The sequence below is a fragment of the Rhinolophus hipposideros genome (genome assembly GCF_964194185.1).
Source record: "Rhinolophus hipposideros genome assembly, chromosome: 15".
In the NCBI taxonomy this organism is placed as follows: domain Eukaryota; kingdom Metazoa; phylum Chordata; class Mammalia; order Chiroptera; family Rhinolophidae; genus Rhinolophus; species Rhinolophus hipposideros.
Window position 1 is genome coordinate 22,698,869 of NC_138061.1, and position 24,672 is coordinate 22,723,540.

Genomic DNA, 24,672 nt, shown 5'->3' on the forward strand with positions numbered 1-24,672 from the left:
TCTGGTATTCCTTTTTTATTGGAGTGCTTAGCCCATTCACATTTAATGTAACTACTGATTTTATAGATGGGCTTAAAATGACCATATTGCTATTGATTTTCTATTTTCCCCACCTGTTTTGTCCTTTATTCCCCCTTTCTCATTTCCTTTTGGATTAATAAAGGAATTTTCACTCCAGTTTTTACCTTCTGTTTGGCTTTTTCTTTGTGTTTTCTTTTATTATGCTTCTAGTGATTATTACAGAGATTGTAATATACACCATTACAATAGCTTATCTCCATTTAGCCCACTTTGATAGTCATTGTTACCAGCTTCGTGTGTGTATCCTGCTACTTCTCCTTATTGTATTCATTTTAACAGTTGCATCATATTCCATTGTATGTGTAATATTATTGAAATAAGACAATTCCGAAAATTTTTAAACGTGACTTTTGGCATTTACTAAGAAATCTGCGTTCAGGAAGTGAGAGGACTTTCTACCAGTCAGAAGCCGGACAACAATTTCACCTCACTTCCTAACACATTGGTTTTATTGGTTCTCTTCTACAGAAGTCAATTCAAGACCTGTTTCCTCCCGTCTTTCCAGAAATCATTTTGGAATCTGGGGATAAAGAAGGCCTTTGTCCTTACAAGTAAACAAATTTCAAAAGATTGAAAACGGATTGTGGTATATATTTTGAAAATGGCAGGGGGTCCTAATAATAATTCAGACAAAAGGTATATTTGAAAATGCTCCAAATATACATTTTGAAAACAAGTGAAAACACAGTAAACAAGGTAAAGTATACCTCTGGAAGGAGATACAAAATATTTATTTGGAAAGAAAGGGAGGCCTAGTATTATATTCAGTGTTTAACCGGTTGAATATTTGACTTACAGTCGTTTTGATTATGGGACTGGCAGATCTCCCCCATCAGAAACTGATATATTCATAGGATTTCCCCACCATCCTCCGATGGGTCACATTTGTAGCCACACCCAAATCTCAAAGATCTGATTCCAGGATCTCCCTCATAGTTATTTCCCTAGGGGTCTTTAGAGGTGCAGGTGGAGATATTTATTGTTCATATAATCAGAACAGCTGCCAACATCAGCTTTTGTTTCAACTGCTATTGCTGGTTTGTTGGCTAGTGCTCTGCTGGCTGCTGTCACCCTGCTGCACACAAGCCAATGCCCACATTGGTGCCAATTAATCATGATGGGGCTCAGGCTGCTGCTGACCTCTTTTTTCTTCAGTGTCAGGGCTGCCTGGCTGGCCACTACCTCAGCAGCTGCAGTTGCTTCGGGCCTCCTCTGAACTGCCAACCTTTAGTGTTCAAAAAGCCTCTGGGCAAAGGGAAAATTCCTCTATCACAACCACGGGGTGTTCCCACAGAGTTGTTGAGCTCCTAAGAACCAGATCGTTCCTTGGCACTAGAGTCTCCCACTATAGATTCTCCCTTCATTGAACATTTAAGCTCTCTGAGAGGCTCTGCCAGTATTCCTCACCACCATAGGTCCATACAATCCATAGTCTACAAACACCAGTAAAGAGGCATCGTACCATCAAAGACATTTTCAATTGTAAAATAATAAATACTATTATTGTCTATGTTTCCAGCCTTTATGGACATCCTGTATACAGACTAGAACCACTGCTCTTAACAAAATCCAGCTTTGCTATACACGGTCTAGCCCACTCCAGCAGTTTGCAGCGGATGACTTATCTTTCAAGGTTTCCAATGATTCTGACTTTTTCAGAAACCCTTGGGCCATATGGCAGCTTAAATTTGAATTCTAAATATGGGCTAGGTTCCAGTTCCTGCCTTCTATGACTCCTAGGGCATTACTTCATGTTTCAGTGTCTGTCAACACTGCATGACCCTTTCAGAGCACTACAGTATTCTAACAGTTGCGGCTGGTCTGGAGTAAGCACACCGAGGACCTCTGAAGGGTAATGTTGCATCACTGCATTCCAGCCTTAGTGTCATCTGTACCCAGCTAAAACACTATTGTGTAAATCTATTATTACACACCAAAGTTAGCTAACACAAATTAACAATGAACTTTTTTTTAAATGTTGGATTGAAAACCCTTTAGAAACATTAGACAGTGGAAAGGTTACAATGCTCCTCCCTATCCCTGTATAAAAAAGTTAATATGAATGTTAAATCAAGTGTAAGAAATTCCAGCAAAGTTGATTTTTCTCAGGATGATTTACTCAATGCTGTTTTAGAATATCAAACACCAAATTATTTCAAAAAGCTTTTTTCTCCTCATTTTGCTACCCTTGCTCTGTCGGTGCACTAAACAAGTGTTTAGTGTCTGTCCCTTTCTGTCACAGCTCTGAGTCTTAAATATATAGTTTTACCCTTGTGTGAGCAATCCTCAGGAACACCTCTCCGTAGAAATGAAATTAGGACAAATGGCATAAAATTTAAAATTTTAAGATATTGCCAAATTGCCCTCCCTCAAAAGTATACCAATTTGCACACTATCCAACAATATATAAGAATGTCTATTTCCTCACTCCCTAATTGGGTTTCATTAATCTTTTTCATCTTTGCCAAACTAGTAGGTAAAAATGACCTGTTATATGTATTTATTTATTTATTTGTGTGGTTGACCATCTTTTTATATTGGCTCATTTTATTTTCTGCAACCCATTCATGTCTTTTACCCAATTTTTTATAGGGTATTTTACTTTTATTTATGATTCTTTTCTATAAGAAATGGTCCTTTGCCTGTCCTGTGTTTTGTAAATATTTTTCCCATGTGTCTTCTGTCTTTTGACTGTTTTCTCCTCCCTGGAAAGATGTCCTACATTTTTCTGTAGTCCTATCTGTCTTATCCTTCCTCATAGCTTATGGCTTGATATGATTAAAAAGGTCTTTCCCATTCAAATATTATACAGTAGTACCTCAGTTTTCGAACATCTCCGTTGACGAACATTTCGGTTTACTAACACCATAAACCCGGAAGTAAATGCTTCGGTTTTCAAACATGCCTCGGAAGTCAAACATGTCACGTGGCTTCCGCTGAGTACAAGATCCTGAGGCCTACCTGCCAGCTGCCCTCGAATGTTTCAGAACTCGAACAGTCTTCCGGGAATGGATTACGTTCGAAAACCAAGGTACCACTGTAAAAATATTTCATATTTTATATATTTAATCTTAGCTTTATCTGAGGTGTTCGTTTTGGTGTAAGAAGTAAGGAAGTCATTCATACCTTGCTGGTGGTACTACCGTGTTTCCCCGAAATTAAGACCTAACCGGAAAACAAGCCCTAGCATGATTTTTCAGGATGACATCCTCTGAACATAAGCCCTAATGCGTCTTTTGGAGCAAAAATTAATATAAGATCCAGTCTTACTTTCAGGGAAACATGGTATAAAATGGCGCAGCCACTTTAAAAAACAGTCTGGTAGTTCATCAATATGTTAAACAGAGAGTTACTATATGACCCAGCAAGTCCACTCTTAGGTATCTAACCAACACAAATGAAAATTTAACACTCTGGTATGATCTAGCACATCACTGGATGCATTATAAAGAATTACATGAAAATGAAAATGTTCATTACCTTTTTTTTAAAAAAAAGATTTTATTGGGGAAGGGGAACAGGACTTTATTGGGGAACAGTGTGTACTTCCAGGACTTTTCTCCAAGTCAAGTTGTTGTCCTTTCAATCTTAGTTGTGGAGGGTGCTGTTCAGCTTCAAGTTGTCCTTTCGGTCTTAGTTATGGAGGGCGCAGCTCAGCTCCAGGTCCAGTTGCCTAGGGGCACAGCCCACCATCCCTTGTGGGACTCGAGGAATCGAACTGTCAACCTTGTGGTTGAGAGCCCACTGGCCTATGTGGGAATGGAACCGGCAGCCTTCGGAGTTAGGAGCATGGAGCTCTAACCGCCTGAACCACCGGGCCAGCCCAAAATGTTCACTATCAATTGTGGTAATGATTTCACAGTTGTATACATTTGTCAAACCTCATAAAATTTACACCTAAAATATGTGCAGTTTATTGTTTATTATTTATTGTTATAGTTATTGTATGTCAATTAAACCTCAATAAAGCTGTGGAAAAAAGGTAGGGAAAAATAACGGATTATTTTTCTTCTGCCTCCCCCCCTCCCCATTCCAGTTCAAGCTGTTGTTTCTCAGTCTAGTTGTGTAGGAGATAGGTCCCTGGCCCATGCTGGTGCTATGAGCCTTGAGCTCCCCCCCAATCCGGGCTGAGGCAGTCAGTAGCCAGTTATTGATTGGCGACTCCCATGGCAGCACACAGCAGCCCACGCCAACCTCCAGCTACTCACAGCAGCCCAGCTCCAGGGAGAGCTGTTGTTCACAATCTTAGCTGTAGAATGCACAGCTCACTGGCCCATGTGGGAATTGAAATGGCGACCTCGGCATTAGGAGCACAGAGCTCCAACCACCTGAGCCACCGGGCTGGCCGAATAACCGATTATTTAAAGCAAATATAGTAACATTTGGTTTTATAACATGTTGAAGTAAAATATATGACAACGATAACACAAAGAATGGGGTAGGAGAAATGGAAGGCTTTTGTATTATACATGAATTAAAAAGTAAAAGGAAGAGATAAAATAAAATAATAAAAGGGAAAAAAAGGGAAAAAATAGAAAACAGAGTAAAATGATAGAGCTAATACTATTCAAACACTAACCAAAAGAAAACTAGAATGGGTATATTAATATCCGACAAAATAGACTTCAGAGCAAGGAATGTTATCAGATAGAGGGATATTTCATAAGTGTATTATATCAAGAAGACATAAGTACCTTAAATGTGTAGGTACTCAATAACAGAGCTTAAAACTACATGAAGGAAAAACTAAGAGAACAACAAAGAAAAAACAGATAAATACACAATCATAGTTGCTTCAATACTTCTCTCTCAGTAATTGAACAAATAAAGAGAAAATCAGCAAACATATAGAAGACTTGAACACTATCAACCAACTTACCATAGGTGACACTTACAGAACATTCCACCAACAAGAGCAAAATACACATTCTTTCAAATTATTGTGGAAAAGTCACCAAAATAGACCTTATGCTGGGCCATAAAACAATCTCTCTATTACAGAAGAATGGAAAAATCAAATCAGGTGAACTACACACCTAAACAAGGAAAACAAATAATAAAGCTTTTAGAATATAGACTATCTTCATTACATTAGGATAAGGAAATTTTTTTCTTTAAATAACACACAAAAAGCACTAATTATAGAAGATTAACAAATATATATCAGTAAGAAATCCAACAGGAAACAGATGACACACTCAAATTAAAACAGTCTGAGAAAAGGTCAAAGATTGTTTACAGAGGTGTGGGTATAGGAGAATATAAGGACAGTGTTATGACTAGCAGCTAGTAGCAGTACGATGTTACCACACTTGGACAAAAGCAATGAGATTAGGAGAAGGTTCAGGATCCCTGAAGGAAAACGTCTGTAGAGGAGACTTATTGGAAGGGAACAATGATCTTTGATATGAGGACACAGCAGGTTGGAGCTAGGAAAAATAAATACCTAATCTCATTCTACACCTTCTTCTGATTTCCTGCTGGGGCACCCTATTGCCAAACCCTACCAGAAGCCAAAGTGCATAGAGTCCAATGACGTAGTTCCTAGAGGTCAACTTCCCCAGTAAGCCAGAGGAGAAACATGGAAAGTTTCTATGGAGAGGCAAATGAAAGATATCTGGCATATCTGATTAAATAAAAAGCAAACTTTCTATTCATCCAAAAACACAACAGATTGAGAATCGCCTGAAGTCTAGCTGAAGGGAAGTCCTACTTCTAAGGACATACAGAAGAAGCCACCTCAAGAATAGTAGGAGGGGGCCGGCCCGGTGGCTCAGGTGGTTGGAGCTCCATGCTCCTAACTCCGAAGGCTGCTGGTTCGATTCCCACATGGGCCAGTGGGCTCTCAACCACAAGGTTGCCAGTTCAATTCCTCGACTCCTGCAAGGGATGGTGGGCAGCGCCCCCTGCAACTAGCAACAGCAACTGGACCTGGAGCTGAGCTGCGCCCTCCATAACTAAGACTGAAAGGACAACAACTTGAAGCTGAACGGCAGCCTCCACAACTAAGATTGAAAGGACAACAACTTGACTTGGAAAAATCCTGGAAGTACACGCTGTTGCCCAATAAAGTCCTGTTCCCCTTCCCCAATAAAATCTTTATATAAAAAAAAAATAGTAGGAGGGGTAAAGATGCGGTATGGACTGGCCACACCCACATGTGACCACTGAAAATCAGAAGGGATATCTCAGCTGTGGAGGTACCCCACAAAAGAGCGAGGAGTTCCAGCCCCATGCCAGACTCCCCAGCACAGGGTTTCAGTGCCAAGAAAAGAAGCCCCCATAACTTCTGGCTGTGAAAACCACAGAGGAGATTGTGGCTGAGTGAGACTAGGCAGCTGCAGTCCAAGGCAGTCTTCTTAAAGGGACTTACTTGTTGACTCACTCACTTGATCTGAGCTCCAGCACTGGGGAAGTAGCTCAAAAGGCGCCAGGGATACATGGGGAGGAACTGAATTGTCTGGCTTCAAAGTGAGGGCTGTAGGGGCAGAGACAGAGGAGCTGGCAGAAGCCATTGTTTCTTTGTTGAGCCCTCCCTGCTTCCAGCGTGGATATGCAGGTGGACACCATATCTGAGTCTCCATCAACCTGGCTAGTACTATTCCTTCACCCTGATTCCAAGACCCTGCCCCACCGAACTTCTGGGCCCACCAAAGCTACTTTGAGTGGCTTTTCTATATAAATGAACTGTCCTGGCTCATGCAGCAGAGTTTCCTAAAATCTCTCAAAGGTTCACAAAATCCAAACAAGTAACATCTGGCTTCAGCATGTCCCATATCCTTAGCTGAGCAGCCCTGAGCCTGGCACTAGCGAAAGCTGACCTCAGTTCACGACCTGGCCTTTCAAGGCAAGTCCAACCCCAGCACAGGCGGCAGCCATCTGCAGATTACTTTGTGACTCCTGCCAGGTGGCCCCGGGCAGGGCACAGGCTGTAGCTGAACTTGGCCTATGGTGAGGCTCCTCCCAGGAAGCCCTGGGCCTGGCATGCCTAGTGGCCAGCTTCAGACCCAGCTGAAGCACCACCTGGCCATCTCCACAAATGACACACTCAAGGGCACACCGAGTAGGAACCAGAGCCCTGCTAAAGCAAATCCTGCTCTGTAGGGTCAGTCCCTATACTACAGCTCCACCACTGTAGTTACAGTTAGTCCTCACAACCAATCAGCCCAGGACTCATCCCTCTCACTGAACAGCAACCAAGGCTCAACAACAACAGGAGGGCACACACAACCCACACAAGGGACACACCTGGAGTGTGTGGCTCAGATGACAAGAAAGATTGCGCCACTGAACCCCACAGCACACCTACCACATAAAGCCATTCTACTAAGACTGGAAGACACAGCAGCCCTATCTGATACATAGAAACAAACACAGGGAGGGAGCCAAAATGAGGAAACAAAGAAATATGTCCCAAATAAAAGAACAGAACAAAGCTCCAGAAAAAGAACTAAGCGAAATGGAGATAAGCAATCTATCAGATGCAGAGTTCCAAACACTGGTTAAAAGAATTCTCAGTGATCTCAGGGAGAAGTTCAGCAGGAGGTAGGAAGCATAAAAATGGAGATGGAAATCATAAAAAAGAACCAGTCAGAAATGAAGGATACAATAATGGAAATGAAGACTATATTATGGGGAATCAACAGATTAGATGAAGCAGAGGATCCAACCAGCGATGTAGAAAATAAGGCAGCAGAAAACACCCAACTAGAAAAGCAAAAAGAAAAAAGAATCCAAAAAACTGAGGAGAGTTTAAGGGGCCTCTGGGATAATAGCAAGTGTACCAACACTTGCATTATAGGGGTACCAGAAAGAGAAGAGAGAGAGCAAGGAATTGAAAACCTATTTGAAGAAATAATGGCAGAAAACTTCCCTAACCTTGTGAAGGAAATAGACATACAATCTCAGGAAGCATAGAGTCCCAAACAAGATAAGCCCAAGGAGGCCAACACCAAGACACATCATAATTAAAATACCAAAGTTAAAGACAAAGAGAGTATCTTAAAAGCAGCAAGAGAAAAACAGCTAGTTACCTACAAAGGAGCCCCCAAAAGACTATCTGCTGATTTCTCAACAAAAACTTTGCAGGCAAGAATGGAGTGTCAGGAAATATTCCAAGTGATGAAAAGCAACGACATACAACCAAGATTGCTCTACCCAGCAAGACTGTCATTTAGAATTGATGGACAGATAAGGAGCTTCCCAGACAAGGAAAAGCTGAAGAAGTTCATCACCACCAAACTAGTATTATGAGGAATCTTCGGGGGACTTCTTTAAGATGGGAGGAGTGTTGTGCTGACTGGAATATGTCAAAGAGCATAAGACAGATACAATGTGATTTCGCTTATAACTCGAATCTAAAGAACAAAATAAACAATAAAACAGAAACAAACTCATAGATACAGAGAATATTTTGATGGCTGTCAGACAGGAGGGGGTTTGGGAGTAGGCGAAAAAAGGGAAAAGATTAAGAAGTACAAATCGGTGTTACAAAGTAGTCATGGGGATGCAGGGTATGGCATAAGGAATATAGTCCATAATACTGTAATAATTATGTATGGTGTCAGATGGGAACTACATTTATCGGGATGATAGATGGGATGGGGTTGGGGGCAGGGTGAAAAAGGTAAGGGATTAAGAAGTACAAAATGATAGTTACAAAATAGTCACCGGGATGTAAAGTAAAGCACGGGGAATATAGTCCATGATATGGTAATACCTATGCATACTGCCAGGTGGGTATTAGACTAGTCAGAGGGATCACTTCTTAAATTATATAAATGTCTAACCACTATGCTGTACACCTGAAATTAACATAAAATAATACTGAATGTCAACTATAATTGAAAAATTAAAAAAGGAGGGGAAAAAGTGACGGAGAATAAGAGGTTCAAACATCCAGGTATAAAACAAACAAGTCATGGGGATGTAACATACAGCATAGGGAACTGCTGTTCAATATTATTGTTCAATAATATTGTGAAAGTGTGGTAGTGTCAGATGGACTAATCCTGGTGATCACTTGTTTTGGTATATAAATATTGAATAACTATTTTATATACCTGAAACTAATATAACATTGTATGTTAGCAGACACCTTAAGAAGAAATCCAAACAGTCAATCAATATATGAAAAGGTGTGCAACATCATTTGTGGGCAGGGAAATCCAAATAAAAACCACAATAAGATGCCATTCGACACCCAGAGGTTGGGTGGAATTTGATTTAGACTTACCTAGTGTTGGGGACAATGTGGAACACAGGAAGATCTGTTGAGATGCTGCTGTGAGTGTAAATTAGTAAATACCTTTGGAAAACTGGCATTATCGGGAAAATTGAAGATGTACTTATTCTATGACCAGCACTTTCCCTTCTAGATTTAAACTCAGAGAAGTCTTGCACATGTACACCAGTAGACACTTACAAATGTTCAGAGCGGAAAAAAAAAATGTTCACAGCAGCATCACAAGCGGAATGCCTGTCAACAATGAAGAAATGCAAGTCTACAGTAGACTACTACACATCAGAGAAATAAGCAAGTCACAGGAGAATAGATACAGTTTGGTCCCCAAAATTATGTAAAACAAGATGACATATTCCTTAGATATACATACACCAAAACTATAAAGAAGCATGCAAATGATAAATACCAAATTCAGGATGCTTCAGGAGGTGGAGAAGAGAGGAAAAGGAAGATGATTTGGAAGGGGCAGGGGTGAAAAAAATTAACATTAAAGTTTTAAGGACCCCTCTGTGCCAGGTATTAATTAACCCTTCTATTTGTTGGATTATGGGATACCGACAGTCTTAGGGAGGAAGTGAGTTGCCCAAAGTTACCTGTGAGTCCAAGGCAAGGAAGGAAGTAGAATCCAGGACTCCACACTCGTGCTCCAATGCCCTTCTCATTACACTGCTGTCTCAAAACTATTCACTTATGAGTCTCTATTTTATGTCCTCAGCCTGACCTCTCCACCAAGCTCCAGTAGCATAAATCTCCACTGACCTCTAACATTTTACTTAGATGTCTCAAAAGCACCTCAAATAGGTCCCAAACCAAGCTTTCCCAGTGTTCCTCATCCCCATGAATGGCACCACCATTCATCTAGTCCTCAGGAAAAAAGCATCTAAAAGTCATTCTTAATACCCTTCCTCACTGCTCCCCAAACCTCACCCCACCAACCAAGTTCTAATTTATCTCCTAAATATTTTTTGAACCCATCCACCTCTCTCCATCTCTATCCTCTCTCTATCCTACCACTTCAATTCAGGAGCCTGAAAGATCTCTCATCTGGCCTATTGTACTAGCCAAACCACTCCAGACCCCTTCAGTCTATTCTCACAACAGGCAGATAAGGCTTTTTAGCATGCAAATCTGATCATGTCACCATTCAGTGATACTAACAGGATATTTACTATCAACTGATTACTGTACTGATAACTCGTTTAGATGCAGTAATGGAAATGTGGTTATTTATGTTTTTAAGGCTTTTATCTTTAGAGATACATACGTAAATTATTTACGGATATAATTAAAATCTTATTTTCACTTCAAAACAACCCAATGGGAAGGGAATGGGGAAAGGTATGAGTTGGGGTACTAGAGATAAAACAAGATAGACCATAAATCATAAAAGCTGGATGAGAAGATGGGGGTTTATTATATTATTCTCTTATTGTTATTATTTCTCTTATTTTCTCTTATTTCTCTTATTTTGAAATTTTCCCTAACAAAAAATTAAGACACATCCATATACACTCACTGCTATGAACTGGATGTTTGTGTCCCCCAAAATTAATATGTTCAAGCCCTAACTCCCAATGTGATGGTATGAGGAGGTGGGGCTTTTGGGAGGTAATCAGCTCTGAATGAGGTCATGAAGGTAGAGCCCCCATGATGGAATTAGTGCCCTTATAAAAAGAGACCAGAGAGCTTGCTCTCTCTCTCTGCCATGTGAGGACACAGCAAGAAGCCATCTGCAAACCAGAAAGAGAGCTCTCATCAGGAACCAAACAGGCCTGCGTCTTGTTCTTGGCCTTCCCAGCACCTGGAACTGTGAGAAGGAAATTTCTTAAGCCACACAGTCTGTGCTACTTTGTTACAGCAGCCCAAGCTAAGACACACAATCTTCAATAACTTCCCACTGACTTCAGAATAAAGACCCAAATCGTTTTTCTTTTTTGCTTAAACAACAGACATTTATTTCTCACAGCTTTGGACACTGAAAGTCCAAGATCAAGGTGCCCACTTTGGTCAGGTTCTGGTGAGTGCTCTTCCTGGCTTGCAGACAGCCACTTTCTCACTATGTCCCCTCATGGTGGACAGAAACCCAAAGAGCTCTCTGGTATTTCATCTTACATTCCTCTTCCCCTCTGCCTTTCAGTTGCACAGGTATTCTTGAAGTTTTGAAGTCTCCATCATGCTCCTTCTCACTAAAAGGCCTTTGCACATGCTATTTCCTGTAGCTGGAAAAAACAGAGCCCAGCTCATTCTCACCATGTTCACCTAACTCTCACCTTCAAGTCTCAGCTGAAACATCGTTTCCTCAGTAAAGATTTTTATTATAATGACCATGTCCTAGCTTGCTTAAGATAGTCTCAGTTTCCCCCGTTCATCTCAGCCTATTAACTGCTCTTCCTTTCACTCTCTACAGCATTCCAGGTTAGACAATAAGTTACATGGTCACCCTACCCATGTGGCAGTTCCACCACCATGTGGGTGGGTTGCCCTGTTACATGTTCTATAGCTCTTTTCAATTTGCCTTCATCACACTGATTTATATTTATTTACACATTTATTTGTGAGGATTAGTATCCTTGCCCCTCATTAGCCTGGGAAAACTTTAGTCACTGGGACTGTGTCTGTTTTTTCGTTCATTCATGATTGTGTCTTCAACATCTCTCACACAAAATCACATATCATGTGCCTGGCATATAGTAAGAACTCATATTTGCTGAATGGATGAATTGTGTCTGGCCAGTTAATTTACTGAAATACTCTGAACTCCCTCTCCACCCACCTCCAACCCACATCAAGGTGGAAGACTGCTGTTTGTTCTCCTCAATCCTGAGCTCCATAAGTAGATTCTCCTGGGAGAGGAGGGGAGACAGGCTTAGAAAAGACACAAGTCTAGTTTCCATAACCAGTGGGAACCTGTGGCTGGCCCCCTTTGCGGGAACTCCAGTGCCCTATAGAACGTGAGGGAAAGATTGAGGGTTCCATGGTGGGCAGGGTTCCTCTACAAGCCATGTTGCCTGCCATGGGCTGCTAGGTAACAGGTGACCTCTCATAGATAACCACGACAGACTAGAGACCGGAAAGGACACCCCCTCTCCACGCTCTACAAGGGTCTTCAAACAAGGTCCCTATGTCTTATTCATCTTTGTATACAAGAGCTTGTGGCAGGTTCTGAGTTTGTTGAACAAAACTGGAACAATGACAATGTCAAGCTTCAATTTAAGTCGAGTCCAGCTCCCTGCAGTGGGCAAGAGCCCCACCTACTGACCTCTTTAGTAACTGCAGACAGTTTAAGCAGGCTCTGCAGGGAGGTGGGTGAGAACTCAGTTGTCAGTAGGAACTTTGCTTTCTTGGCAGCTGTATTGGCGCCAGAAGTACCGCATTGGACTATCAATCCCCTAACATACTCAGTTGGACAAAATAAAGTAAACTCCTGACTTGGGACCAAAGGCCATTGCCATTGAATTTTCAGAATTTATCTAAAGCACTTAGCACAGTCCCTTACTTAGGATTATCAAGCCCGCTACCTCCGCACACACTCTCCACTGGATCTTTCCTAAAGGCCCTCTTCTCCTACTGGAAAAACATCCTCTTCCTCTCATGGTATGTGCCTTCCTCACACCTGGCAAGCTGCTACTCGCCTCAAAATCCTGGGCTAAGGTCAGCCGAGTGTTTTCCTGCTTGTCTTCTTTGGGGTGCTACTCTGGCCCTTGGTGAAATACTCAGCACAGTGTACAGAACTGTTTTCATGCCCAACCTCCCCCATTAGGAATTGAGCTCAGGGAGTCCTATGACTAGTACATAGTAGGCACTCAATGTTGAACACAGGTAGATCGATTTTCAAACATAGAGACCTGGGTTCTTGTCTCAGTGTGCCACTAAGTTGCAATTTTATCAGCCCCAAGCAAATCAATTGATAACCAGCCATTTTCCCAGTGGTTCTCAACTAGGGGCAATTTTGCCTCCCAGGAGATAGCTGGAAATATCTGGAGCATTTTTGGTTGTCCAAACTAAGGGACACTACTGGCATCCAGTAGGGGCCAGGGGTGCTGCTACACATGCTAGCTGGAATACACAGGACAGTCCTCCACAGCAATTATCTGGCCCAAAATGGCAAAGGTGCTGAGAGTGGGAAACCCTGATCTAGTTAATACCTGCCTAACAGGGCCGGGTTGCAGTGAGGATATAACTTGCAAAGCACCCACAAAGGGGTGTTGGAAAGTCTCCCACTTTGTGTCATTTTGAGGTACACTGCAGAGGGGCACGAGCCACTATGTTTGCGATTCACTGAACTTGTAGATTTCAGCCACAGTGCCGGAACACGTCAGATAGGTGAAAATTCCAGATCCCTCACAAAACTAAAGTTTCTAAGAAATAGGATCAGTTCTGCATATCAATGTTTGACATGAATGAAGATGCTAAACAAACAAAACCCTACTGCCGGATATACTACGTAAGATACGATTTGAGCTTTTGTTGAAACGGCATGTTGCACATCACAGGATACCAAGGAAAGTCATTTCTAAAATCCTCTTTATTTAGCAAATGGCAGTCCTGGAGTGTTTACAATGTGTCAGGGACTGTGTTAAGTGCTTTAGATAAATTCTCAGCCCTTAGAGCAGCCCTCTGGAGTAGTCTGATTTTACAGAAAAGATGAGCGAATACGCTCTCATTTTAAACATGAGAAAGTAGATTCAGAGACGTTAAGTAATTTCCTAGTAAATGCTATTACAATTTGTTAAACTGCCTCATTTGTGTAACACAGCTGCATATATGTAGCAGGTTCAGCTTTGTAAGACCTAAAGGGAAAGGAGGTCTGTTAAGTTAAAAAAGCAAACAAGATTGAAAAAGGTTATGTTTATGAGATGCAAAAGAAAAAAACAGTAAGTCATAGCTTTAAACAAAAAACAGTAAACTTACAAATTATTCATCTATTTTTAGGAAAAAAGTTAATGGGTATATATTATAATCCATTCTAAGATGAAAATACCTGCCCAATCTATAAGGGCAATATAGTAAAACAACCTAAACATCGACAAACAAGGTACTAGTTTAAATAACTTATGCTATTTCCATAGAATGGAGCACCATGAGTCCATTAAAAGTGAGCTGCTGAATTGTTAATAAAATAAGCTCCAAAGTTATGAAACACTGCACAGAGCAAGCTACCCCATTTGTTTAAGGAAATCCAAAAGAGGATGCACATATTACATACAGAGAAACTCTCAGCGCAGCCGGGGGCTCAGTTGGTTAGAGCGCGAGCTCTCAACGAGGTTGCCAGTTCAATTCCCACATGGGATGGTGGGCTGCGCCCCCTGCAACTAAAGATTGAAAATGGCAACTGGACTTGGAGCTGAGCTGCGTCCTCCACAACTAGATTGAAGGACGACTTGGAGCTGATGGGCCCTCGAGAAACACACTGTTCCCTAATATTCACCAATAATCCCCAATAAAAATTTTTAAAAAATGCAGAGAAACTCTCTCTAGAAGGAGGTACAAGAATCAAGTCCCAGGAAACAGCTAAAAGGAGATGGAAATTTACTTTTCACTATTAATTTTAACAAATACACTTGAAAATGGAAGCATGAGGAAAGAAAATATCAACTCATTTCTTTTCAAATACTTACATCAATGGGTTTCAACACTGGTTGCTTGCTAGAATCACCTAGGAGCTAACAGTCCCCACCAGAGAACACCAGGGTCGGACTCAACCGTCTGAGGAGGGGCCCCTGGGTATCAGTGTTTCTAGAAGTGCCCCAGGTGATTGTAATTTTCAGCTAGTGTTATGAAATCACTGATTTACACCAGCCATTAGCAAACTTTTTCTGTAAAAGGCCAGACAGTAAATATTGTAGGCTTCGTGGGCTACAGGAAGTCTGTCACAGTCTTTTTTTAAAGCCCTTTAAACATGTAAACATCATTCTTATCTCCTAAGTAATACAAGAACTAGCCATGGGCTGCATCTGGCCCATAGGCCATTTTGCAAACCTCCAATTTAGACTACACACTGGTTGGACGATTGCCTGGAAAAGGTAATGAGACAAGGTATGGCCAAGAAGAGCCAGCAAGCTGCTGCCAAGAAGGTTCTGCGGTGAACTCACAGGTCTGGACCCCAGCCCTCTAACTAGCACCTCAGTTATTGTGATTTGAGTAGGGGTTGGGAGGACTTTGGACTCACAATAATAAAACTCCCAAGACACATTATAAACCAACTAGTTTATTATTTTGTAGTAAGATGTGTAACTTTTACCATGCAGACTGAAATACCTGTGTCAGCACAAGAACAGTGCGTTTTCTTCCTAGAGGCAGTCACGTGAAAACCTAGGTTATTATCAGGTTACTTGGCAAGTACGGAATCCAAACAAGGGGAGGCTAATCTTAAGACCTCCACCTTCCCACCACAGGGACAGCCCAACCTCCAGAGTTCACCAACTATTCCCTCTCCATCTTGCATTGGCTGAGCACTGCCAACAGACATGTCCTACGGCGTTACAATCACCCAGCTTAGCCTAGGAGTCGTATCTCAGCTCACTGGTTTTTTATCGTTACCTCCACTTTGCTGACAGTTAAGGTTCTGACGGGGGCACAGCAGTTGCTCCCATGTACCAACTACAAGTCACAATAATCCTATTAGGATGTTCTCCCAACTCCACTCTGCTCAAGTATTACCAGATAATATGCTTTGTAAAGATTCTTCCCATTTCCATTAGCACATACTTATGTGACTATAAATTTACCTGACTAAGGTAAACTAATTCCTACTGAGGATTGAGGTTATTAATTATAGTTTTTCTTCTTTCACTTTCTTGATCAGTGATGTAGGAGTTAACAAAACTAATTTTGTTTCACCACTGCTACCAAAACAGAAATACCAAGTGATATGCACTTTCCAGATTAAAATGTTATTTTGTTCTCTAAAATGTAGAAAAAAAAAATCAGACAATACAGTCCTCATTTTAGTACTCAACACTATTAAGGGTCATCAAAACAAGTCTTTGAACAATAGAAAAGTTTATACTTTCAAATTAAGAACCATGTATTGCAAACATCATTATGTAATAATATTACAGAAAACAAAATATTCAGACTGACCCCACTGCATTCACACCACACCAGAATTTCACCTGTAACAAAAGAGTGAATTTTATCCCCAAAAGTAGCTAAGTCCATACTGTCTGACAATTTCAGTCCGAGACCCAATGAACGAGGATGAACTACACCGTGCATGCTTAACAGACATATACATTAACCATTCTTAACTGCCCCTCACCAGGGCTGAGGGATAGGAGGGATAAAATGTGGACATGTACATTCACATAGGCAGAATTCTCCAATTATAAAAATTTATACATGTGACTTTTTACTATGTCTTGAGCAATAGCTTTTATCTGTGGGATAAATCACAACAAAAATCAATAGGAAATGTTTAATATAAAATATAAAATTTCTCAGTATGAGGATTTCTACGGAATAGGGTAAGGGGATGACAACTAAAATGATTTTTTTCTTAAAAAAGAACACTTCCCTTATTTTGTCCTTGCTACTCAACACTCAAAAACAAATCTATATACAAAACTACGAACACAGAAAAGGACCAGAGAGGATGTCCCAATGCAAAGTCTTCGGTCTATGCTAGACTGCGGTCCTCACCCAGACCTCCCCTAATAGAGCCAAGGGCTCCTGGGTCCAGTGGGGAAAGTAAGTAGTAAGATCATTACCTCTGCTTCACTATGATGGCCCCAGGTCATTCACTGTCAAACTTAATTGAATTGACCTGAACAGAGATGGAGCCTCCTCGGTAGCTACCCCGCTTCTTCTTGGTCTTCTCATGCCGGAAGGATTTGCCTTTGGTGAACTTCAGGACCTCATTGGCTCTCTCCCCCCAGTCTCCGGCTGCACCTCGCTGGTGAGGAGAGAGGTGGTTAATACGCAGAGGAACACCAGAGCCCTGTCCTGTTCTTCTCCCTGCTCAAGGCCACCTGAACCCAGAGAGCTTCCCCCCAATCGGAAGCAAAAGCTGTCCTTTCTTCCACCCCACCCACCTCAAGAATAGCGAACACCCTCTCTCCTCACCTTGGCGTCAAAGGAGTTGTCTGCCACGCGAGCATCTACCTTAATTTCCTCCTCCCTGATCCTTCGGAATGGGGATGATGCCCTTTTTTCTGCCTGGAGAAGAATGAAGTAGGAAATTAAAGATGGAGTAGTCAGGTTACAGAAAAGCCCTCCTGAGCTATACACAGGTACATGTGTGCCAGGCCAGGCAGAGCTGTCAGGATGATCCCAGATTCTTCCTCCTACTCTTTATAAAGGCTGGCTCCTGAGAAGAAAATAAGACAACTCACTTTCTTCCGTTTTGGAAATGTGTTTGGGGTCTGAGGCTTTATCTTCTTGGCTTGAGGAGTTTCTGCCTCTGTGGCAACCTCATTCTGTTTCCGCTTCTTTACTGAACCTGCAAAAAAAAAAAGGCAGACTCAGGAGACCACTTTCCTGTTCCCAGGTTCCCACACTAAGAACCTGCAACTGGAACCTGGTCGTTTTGCCTCCTCTTTCTTCCCCATCCCCCAAGAGTATATATCCCATCCTAATTTTTCTGGGGGGCCCTGGGGGGAAGCTTCTTTGGATACAAACCTGGCTTAGAAACTGCCATTGCTGCCTTTGTCTGTTTTCCTTCCTCCTCCTCATCGCTATCCCTGTCAGCTTTTCCATTCTGGGCAGTGAGTGCAGAGGTGCCATTGGTTTTGGGGGCTTGTGGTCTAGCACTCCCCTTGCCCTTGGCCTTCTCCTCCTCCTCCTCCTCCTCCTCACTGGAGTCATCAGAAGAACTGCTGCTGCTCTTGGCCTTTACTTTCTTTGTGGCGGCTGGCTTGGAAGGGGCTACTGCTCCCTTTGTCTTCTGTGGCTTTTTAACTGGAGGTTTAGACGTCTTCTCTTCCTCCTCTTCCTCACTGCTAGAGCTGTCTGAATCAGAGCTGCTGTCCCCACCACCCTGAGAGGCCTGTTTGGCAGGCAACGGTGGAGCTGCTTTGGCCATCACCTTGGACTTAGGGGTGGCCACAGTCTTCTTCATTTTCTCCTCTTCCTCCTCCTCACTAGAACTGCTCTCCTCCTCGCTGGAGCTGCTATCAGCCTTTCTGGTCAGAGGCTTCTGGCTACTGCCTGCGGGCTGCTTGGGAGTTGTGGCTGGTTTAGCTGCAGGCTGCTTGGGAGTGGCAGCTGGCTTACTTGAGGGATTCTTGGTGGTACTGGCTGCCTTGGCGGGCGTTTCATCCTCAGAACTGTCAGAGTCTAGACAGGACAGAACAGAATGAATAGCTCCCCAAATCAGACTAAGGAGAGCCCCTGAAGCTCCCACTATCCCGAGGGCCTCCATATGCCTTACCGGAGCTGTCTGAAGAGCTCTCTGCTGCCTTCTTTGCTGGAGCTGGTTTAGCAGCTGCTTTAGAGACGACTACCTTAGCTGGCGGTTTCTTTTCTTCCTCAGAGCTTGAATCTGGAGAGAACCTATGGCATTAGGCTGGGTCCAGCGTCCCGACCCCACCAGGAGCAGTAAAAAGGACGCACAGACCCACAGAGCCTTAGCGCTGTCTTGCTTCAGTGAAAGCAGGACAGAGCATTTGTCTTCCCATTCCTCAGACATTCCCCAGACCCACTCTCCACTGGTGGTGACTCACCAGACTCCTCACTGCTGTCCTCACTGCTCTCCACAGGCTGTTTCTTCTCTGCAGCTTTCTTGGGAGCCTGGGTTCCCAGGGACTTCTTGGGTTGGGGAGCAGAAGGTGGGGGGACTGAACTATACGGACCTGTTTAAAAAGAACAGTGTGGTGGTGTTAAAATATGCACACAAATTCATTGATACCACTCCTTTCTAGAAATGGAACTTAACCCCTTCCCCTGAGTGTGGGTTACCGTGTTTCCCCGAAAATAAGACCTAACCGGAAAATAAGCCCTAGCATGATTTTTCAGAAGGACATCCCGTAAACATAAACCCTAAAGTGTCTTTTGGAGCAAAACTTAATAAGACCCGGTCTTATTTTCAGGGAAACACAGTAGCATTAGTGACTCATTTTTAACAAACGGAATATGGCAGAGATGCTGACATGGCATTTTCCAGTCTAAGTTATAAAAGGCAATGCGGCTTTCTCCTTTCTCTGAGAGGAACTAGCCGTCCTATGAACATTGTCCATAGATCAAGCAGTTCTATGGAGAGCATCCCATGGTGACTAGAGGTCGTCCTGCAACTGGGCCCTGGTAACAGTCATGCAGCCTAACTCCCCATGTCCTGTCACCTGGTTTTTTCTTCACGGGTTTTTTCTGCTCCTGCTCCTCTTCTTCCTCACTGGAGGAGTCCTCACTGCTGGAACTCTCTTGGGTGGGGGCGGCAGCTAGTTTCACTGGGGCCTTGGCCACCACTTGCTTTTTAGGTACAGCCTGCATCATACAGAGAAAATCAGTTACCACAGGAAAATGTTGACCCAACCAATATTGTCATGAAACAGAGACCCTCCCGTCACGCCCTGCCCTGCCCCCTCTGCCCTGGTAGAAGTTTTGGCAGAGACCTTCTTGTTGGTGGCTGCTGCTTTCTCCTCCTCAGAGTCATCGCTGCTGCTGCTGCTGCTGCTGCTGCTGCTACTGCCGGCTGCCCTGCCATTGGCTACTTTAGGTGCTGCTCGAGCAGGTGTGCCTAAGAAAACAGAGTGTAAGAAGTACCATGGCATTAAAGGCCCAGAAAAACCTCCTTCCTATTAGCTCAGAACTTGGGGGGAGGGGGGTGTCTATCAATTCTCTTGCTTTTAGAGCAGGCATGAAGGAGACTGCTGTGGTTTACGGTATCACAGGATGTTTTTCCTGCCTAATTTAAGGAATAAAACTATCTTTAAAAAACGGTATGATGCAAATAATTTAAATATGCCCTCTGAAGTCTTTCACTCCAACTTCTAGAGAAGCTCCTCTAAATCATAACCTAATCTTTATCACAGGAAAATTACAGAAAAAAATAAAAATTCTCACTTCTGCTATTGAGTGAAGGTATAGGAGGAAAAACGGTACTGAAAAGCATAAAGAATAGAGGTAAAAGTGGCACAGTAGAATGTTTGTGGGAATATAAAATGTCTATGAAATACAACTAAAGAAGGACAAACATACCATTTTTTAAAACAAATTTGCCTTGCTGCAAACTGTTTCTTTAGTTACTAGTCCTTAACTATGAAATCTTTTACTCATTAATAAAAATAACAATAATCACTATCTCCAGTTCAACAACCAATACCATTTCTCCTGTATTGAATGAGCAATTCAAACACCAGTCCCCAGAGCAAACGGGTCCCCAGCCCAGCCTTTTAGAAACAGAGACAGTACCTGGTTTGGCTAGGGCTTTAACCTGAGCTTTAGCTGCCACAGGTGTTGTCTTTGGCTTCTGGTTCTTTGGTGGTGCCTCATCCTCTGAGCTTGAGTCAGAATCAGAATCAGAGCTCTCGGCCTTCTTAGGAGGAGCTCTCACTGCCTTGACTTGAGGCTTAACTCCCTTCGGCGAAAAAACACAATGAGGAGAATTTGCAAGAGCTCTGGGTATCCAAACGGCATCCTAAGGTAGAAAGCCTCCTAGGCTCCTTTATTTTTTAGGGGCTGACGGAACAGTTATGAGCAAGGGAAAGCTAAGCAGGACAGCACATGGAAAGGACAACAAACTCTTAACAAGAAACAAAAAGTTCAGCTACTTAATAATCTGTTGGCCCTGACCCTGCCATTCCCTGCCTAGAGCTCCCAACACCTGTATACAAAACACACTATCTTACTCTTGGAGTCCTAAACAGTGTCCTAGAGGAACCCAGTACCTCTAGAGAAGCAGAATGGGTTGAATTTCCTCTAGATTCAGAGTCCAACATCAACCTCAGACATATCCTTTCCAGAACCTCATACTTCTATCACCTCTCTGAAAGTCCCCAGGTTTTCTGCCCCATAATCACTTACCCCACCACCATCCCTTAGTCATAAGCTAGAAGCCAAGATATTAGGTTTCTTCTTACAGATCCCTTAAGCAATCGCCCTCCTTCCCAAAGCTGCAAACCTGGACTGGCTTTTTCTTTTTGTCCTCCTCCTCCTCATCATCATCACTGGATTCTTCACTGCTGCTGCTCTCTGATGCTTTGGCAGCGGCCTTTCCAGAATGCTGAGGCAGAACGGCCCACTTGGCAGGTACAGCTGAACAAAAGCACAGGTCCCAATAAGAATCAGCCATGCAGTATAGGCAGACTACAGATCCTTTCCCTGGAACCGCTATCCCCAACTCCCTGCCCAGCTGCCTTACCAGCTTTCTTAGCTGGAGGCCCTTGTGCTTTTTCCTCCTCACTACTGTCTTCACTGCTGTCACTAGATGAAGTCTTCTTCTTAGCCTTCTTAGTCACTGGTCCATTTGCCTGTAACTTCCGCTTTGGAGCCTTGGTGGACCTGCTGAGGTAGATTAGGCTAACTTCTGGATGATCAGAAGTTCCTTCCCAAACCGAGGAACACATCCCAGCCCATTTGGGGGTAGAAAATAGCCACAGTGGTACACAGAACACTTACTTGAGCCAGAAGCTATAGATTTCCAACAGGGAAGAGGCGTTGGCATCCTGCTGGGTCTGCAGAAGAAAAGAAAAAAGGCTATCCTGGTTATTCTAGGGGAAATCAGATTTTGTTATTCTCCCATTAAATGACCTGCTTTATACCTGCTATAGTTCATATAAATGTTACAACTTTGTGTGACTTCTCCTACTTTCACAAATTAGGAAAAAAATATTCTACTCATGTATTTCCCAATTTCTGGTACCAAAAGCTTGAGCTAGTCTTATAGTTTCTGGCACCATCTATCCCTCACCGGTCCATCCTATTTATCAAAGACTTTTAAAATGTGCATTTCCCTTACTCTAACAACGTATTACCTAGGAATTTACCTTACCCATGAAACAAGGGCACAAACATGTATAAAAAGGATGTTTGCTGCAATGTGATTTATAAAACCAAATCACTGGAAAACAGTCTCCAAGAGAAGATTGGTAAAAAGCTATGTATGTCATGTACTTCGTACAGAATTGCATTCAGCTACTAATTACACTAGTATATACAGGGGGTGCCAAAAAAATGTATACAAGTGGATACTTTGGTCAATGTTGCTCAGGAATAGTTCGCCTGTAATCAGAAGTGTCTGGATCTTGGAACTTGTGGAGGCCTGCTAAGAACAGGACTTCTAAAACAACAAATATGTCTGGAAGGCTGGTCCAAAGCGATTTTTGCTAGCTATAAGCGGGTCTCCAGAACCAGAGAGAGCACACAACTCTTCTTAAAACTGAAGGTGTTTATGCTTGGGATGAAACTGAATTCTACCTAGGCAAGAAATGTGCTTATGTGTACAAGGCAAAGAACAGTGACTCCTGATGGCAAATGGAACAAAACCAGAGTAATCTGGGGAAAGGTAACTCCATGGAAAACAGTGGCACGGTTCATGCCAAATTCCGAAGCAACCTTCCTGCTAAGGCCATAGGACACAGAATCCATGTAATGCTGTACCCCTCAAGGATTTAAACTTACAGAAAACTAAATAAAGTGGATTTGTTCTTACATTAAAAAAAAAAAAAAAAAAGGAAGTGTCTGGACGCTGATGGTGACCACTTTGAGCACCTCCTGTAATTGCAGAAGTCAAACAAGACTTGTATTCATCTTTTGTTATCGGTATATATTGATTATTACAATTTTAATAGTTTTCCTTTCTTAAAATGTGTATACATTTTTTTGGCACCCTCTGTATTATTGATGCAAAAAATGGCAAGGCATTACAGCACACACGAGTACAGTCTCACAGTTAGATGAGCAAACTACTTAATCTAAGCCTGTTTCCTTCTCTATAAAATGGAGATGACTAACACTACTCATCTTAAGTTGTTGAGAGGATATGAGATAAGGCACATAAAGGGTTTAGCATCTGGAAAGCAGTAAGCCCTCCACAAAGATTAGTTTTTGACACATAAAAAAGAATCCCAATTCTGAAAGGGCCAATTCCATCCAGTCCATTGTGGAAACATTCTTTGCCGCCTCCCGAACAGTCAATTCCAAACAGTTCCAATATGAAAGCAGTTATATCGGATCACATGGCAGGCTCTGCCCCAGCTTAAGAAAGTCCTTTCTGAGGCTGATCTGATTCTCAACTTGTGCAGCCTGATTCTGCATCAAAGAACAAGTTTATCTTCTTCGTCAAAGACTAGCACTGCCAGGCACTCTACCCTCTCTTAAGGTGTTTTCCCACACAATCATGTCTGCTTTTCTTGAGACGTAGCTTCCAAACCTTTTACATCCCTGGTCGTCTTCCTTTTACTGTTTGGAACATCCTCAGTTACCAAAACTATAACAGCTTTCGCTCACTGATGCTTCCTGAGCACCAGGCACTGCGATTGCCATTTTGAATACAGGTTACTGAAACTTACAAAACCCTATAAAGTGAATGACGATATCCCCATAGAAATAGAAACTGATCCAGTTTAAGCAATCTGGGGTCATACACCTTTAAGCGGCAGAGCCTGGTCCCAAACCTGTATTTGTTTTATTCCACAAGTCAAAGATCCAAGCCCACTGCTGTGCCTGCTTGGTTAGGGATATGAGGCTCAATCCCGCTTCAGTATAACTGAAAACAGAACCCTGCCTCTACTCTCGTTCATTTTCTTTACTAACGAAAACCCCAGGCTTCTAAAGCAGTTTTATTTATATTTGAATCCGGGATAAATTCGATTAAGAATTAAAATCAAGTCACGCTTGGCATCAGCCAACGTAAAGCCCAAAGAATGAACCAGGAGCCTCCAATGCCTCCTCCGGTGGTACAGGGAACTCCCTCCACGCCGCACTCGCCAGCCACGTGATCTGGGCCACGAGGGTCCCACGCTGCCGCCAGAGCACTGCTCACCAGAAAAAAGCAGCAAGACTCAGCGCTATTTAATCAGACCTCGTGGGCTCCAGGCTTTCTCCAGTCACCGCGGAGAGTTCCGCACAGGCGCCACAGACACTGCTGGCAGACCCCACCGACCTACCTGGCAACCTCAGCATGTCAGGGCCGGGAGCCCCGTGGTCATCCCACCCGGCCCGTGCCCCAAGCCCGGGACTCACAGCGCCTGTTGCCTTGGCGAACTTATTGGCCACCTCCGAGAGCTGGTTATCGCGCAGAAAGCCGAGCACGAGAGGATACAGGTCGCTGGGAACCACGCGACGCAAGCCGGCGTCCGCCATCCTCCGGGCAATACGCGTCACTACCGTTGCCGACACGCACGACAGAGGAACTCAAGAACCCGGAGACGCGGGGACGAACCCTGTGACGCCATCGCGCCGCGCGAGCGCCC

The 24,672-nt window shown here is 43.0% G+C and overlaps 1 protein-coding gene and 1 pseudogene across 5 annotated transcripts in view; one reads left to right on the forward strand and one right to left on the reverse strand.

Annotated features, from left to right (window-relative positions):
* NOLC1 (nucleolar and coiled-body phosphoprotein 1) overlaps positions 1 to 24,672 on the reverse strand; it is a 42,039-nt gene extending 17,367 nt beyond the window's left edge. The window contains exons 1-14 of one of the 4 annotated variants that reach the window (XM_081074269.1): positions 24,443 to 24,671; positions 21,878 to 21,933; positions 21,621 to 21,763; positions 21,381 to 21,514; positions 20,672 to 20,837; positions 19,873 to 19,997; positions 19,603 to 19,744; positions 18,988 to 19,116; positions 18,696 to 18,806; positions 17,945 to 18,601; positions 17,659 to 17,765; positions 17,390 to 17,482; positions 17,035 to 17,219; positions 3,571 to 3,754 (exon numbers count right to left, since the gene is read on the reverse strand). In XM_081074269.1, coding sequence (XP_080930395.1) covers positions 17,061 to 17,219; positions 17,390 to 17,482; positions 17,659 to 17,765; positions 17,945 to 18,601; positions 18,696 to 18,806; positions 18,988 to 19,116; positions 19,603 to 19,744; positions 19,873 to 19,997; positions 20,672 to 20,837; positions 21,381 to 21,514; positions 21,621 to 21,763; positions 21,878 to 21,933; positions 24,443 to 24,562 — 2,142 coding nt within the window. In that variant the 5' untranslated portion in view covers positions 24,563 to 24,671 and the 3' untranslated portion in view covers positions 3,571 to 3,754; positions 17,035 to 17,060. Of the gene's footprint in view, positions 1 to 3,570; positions 3,755 to 16,308; positions 17,220 to 17,389; positions 17,483 to 17,658; positions 17,766 to 17,944; positions 18,602 to 18,695; positions 18,807 to 18,987; positions 19,117 to 19,602; positions 19,745 to 19,872; positions 19,998 to 20,671; positions 20,838 to 21,380; positions 21,515 to 21,620; positions 21,764 to 21,877; positions 21,934 to 24,442 lie in introns of those variants that run through there. The other 3 variants (XM_081074270.1, XM_081074271.1, XM_081074268.1) reach the window with 3 other exon arrangements.
* LOC308508326 (large ribosomal subunit protein eL33-like) lies at positions 22,553 to 22,873 on the forward strand (annotated as a pseudogene). The gene has a single exon. The product of its transcript is annotated as a large ribosomal subunit protein eL33-like (transcript).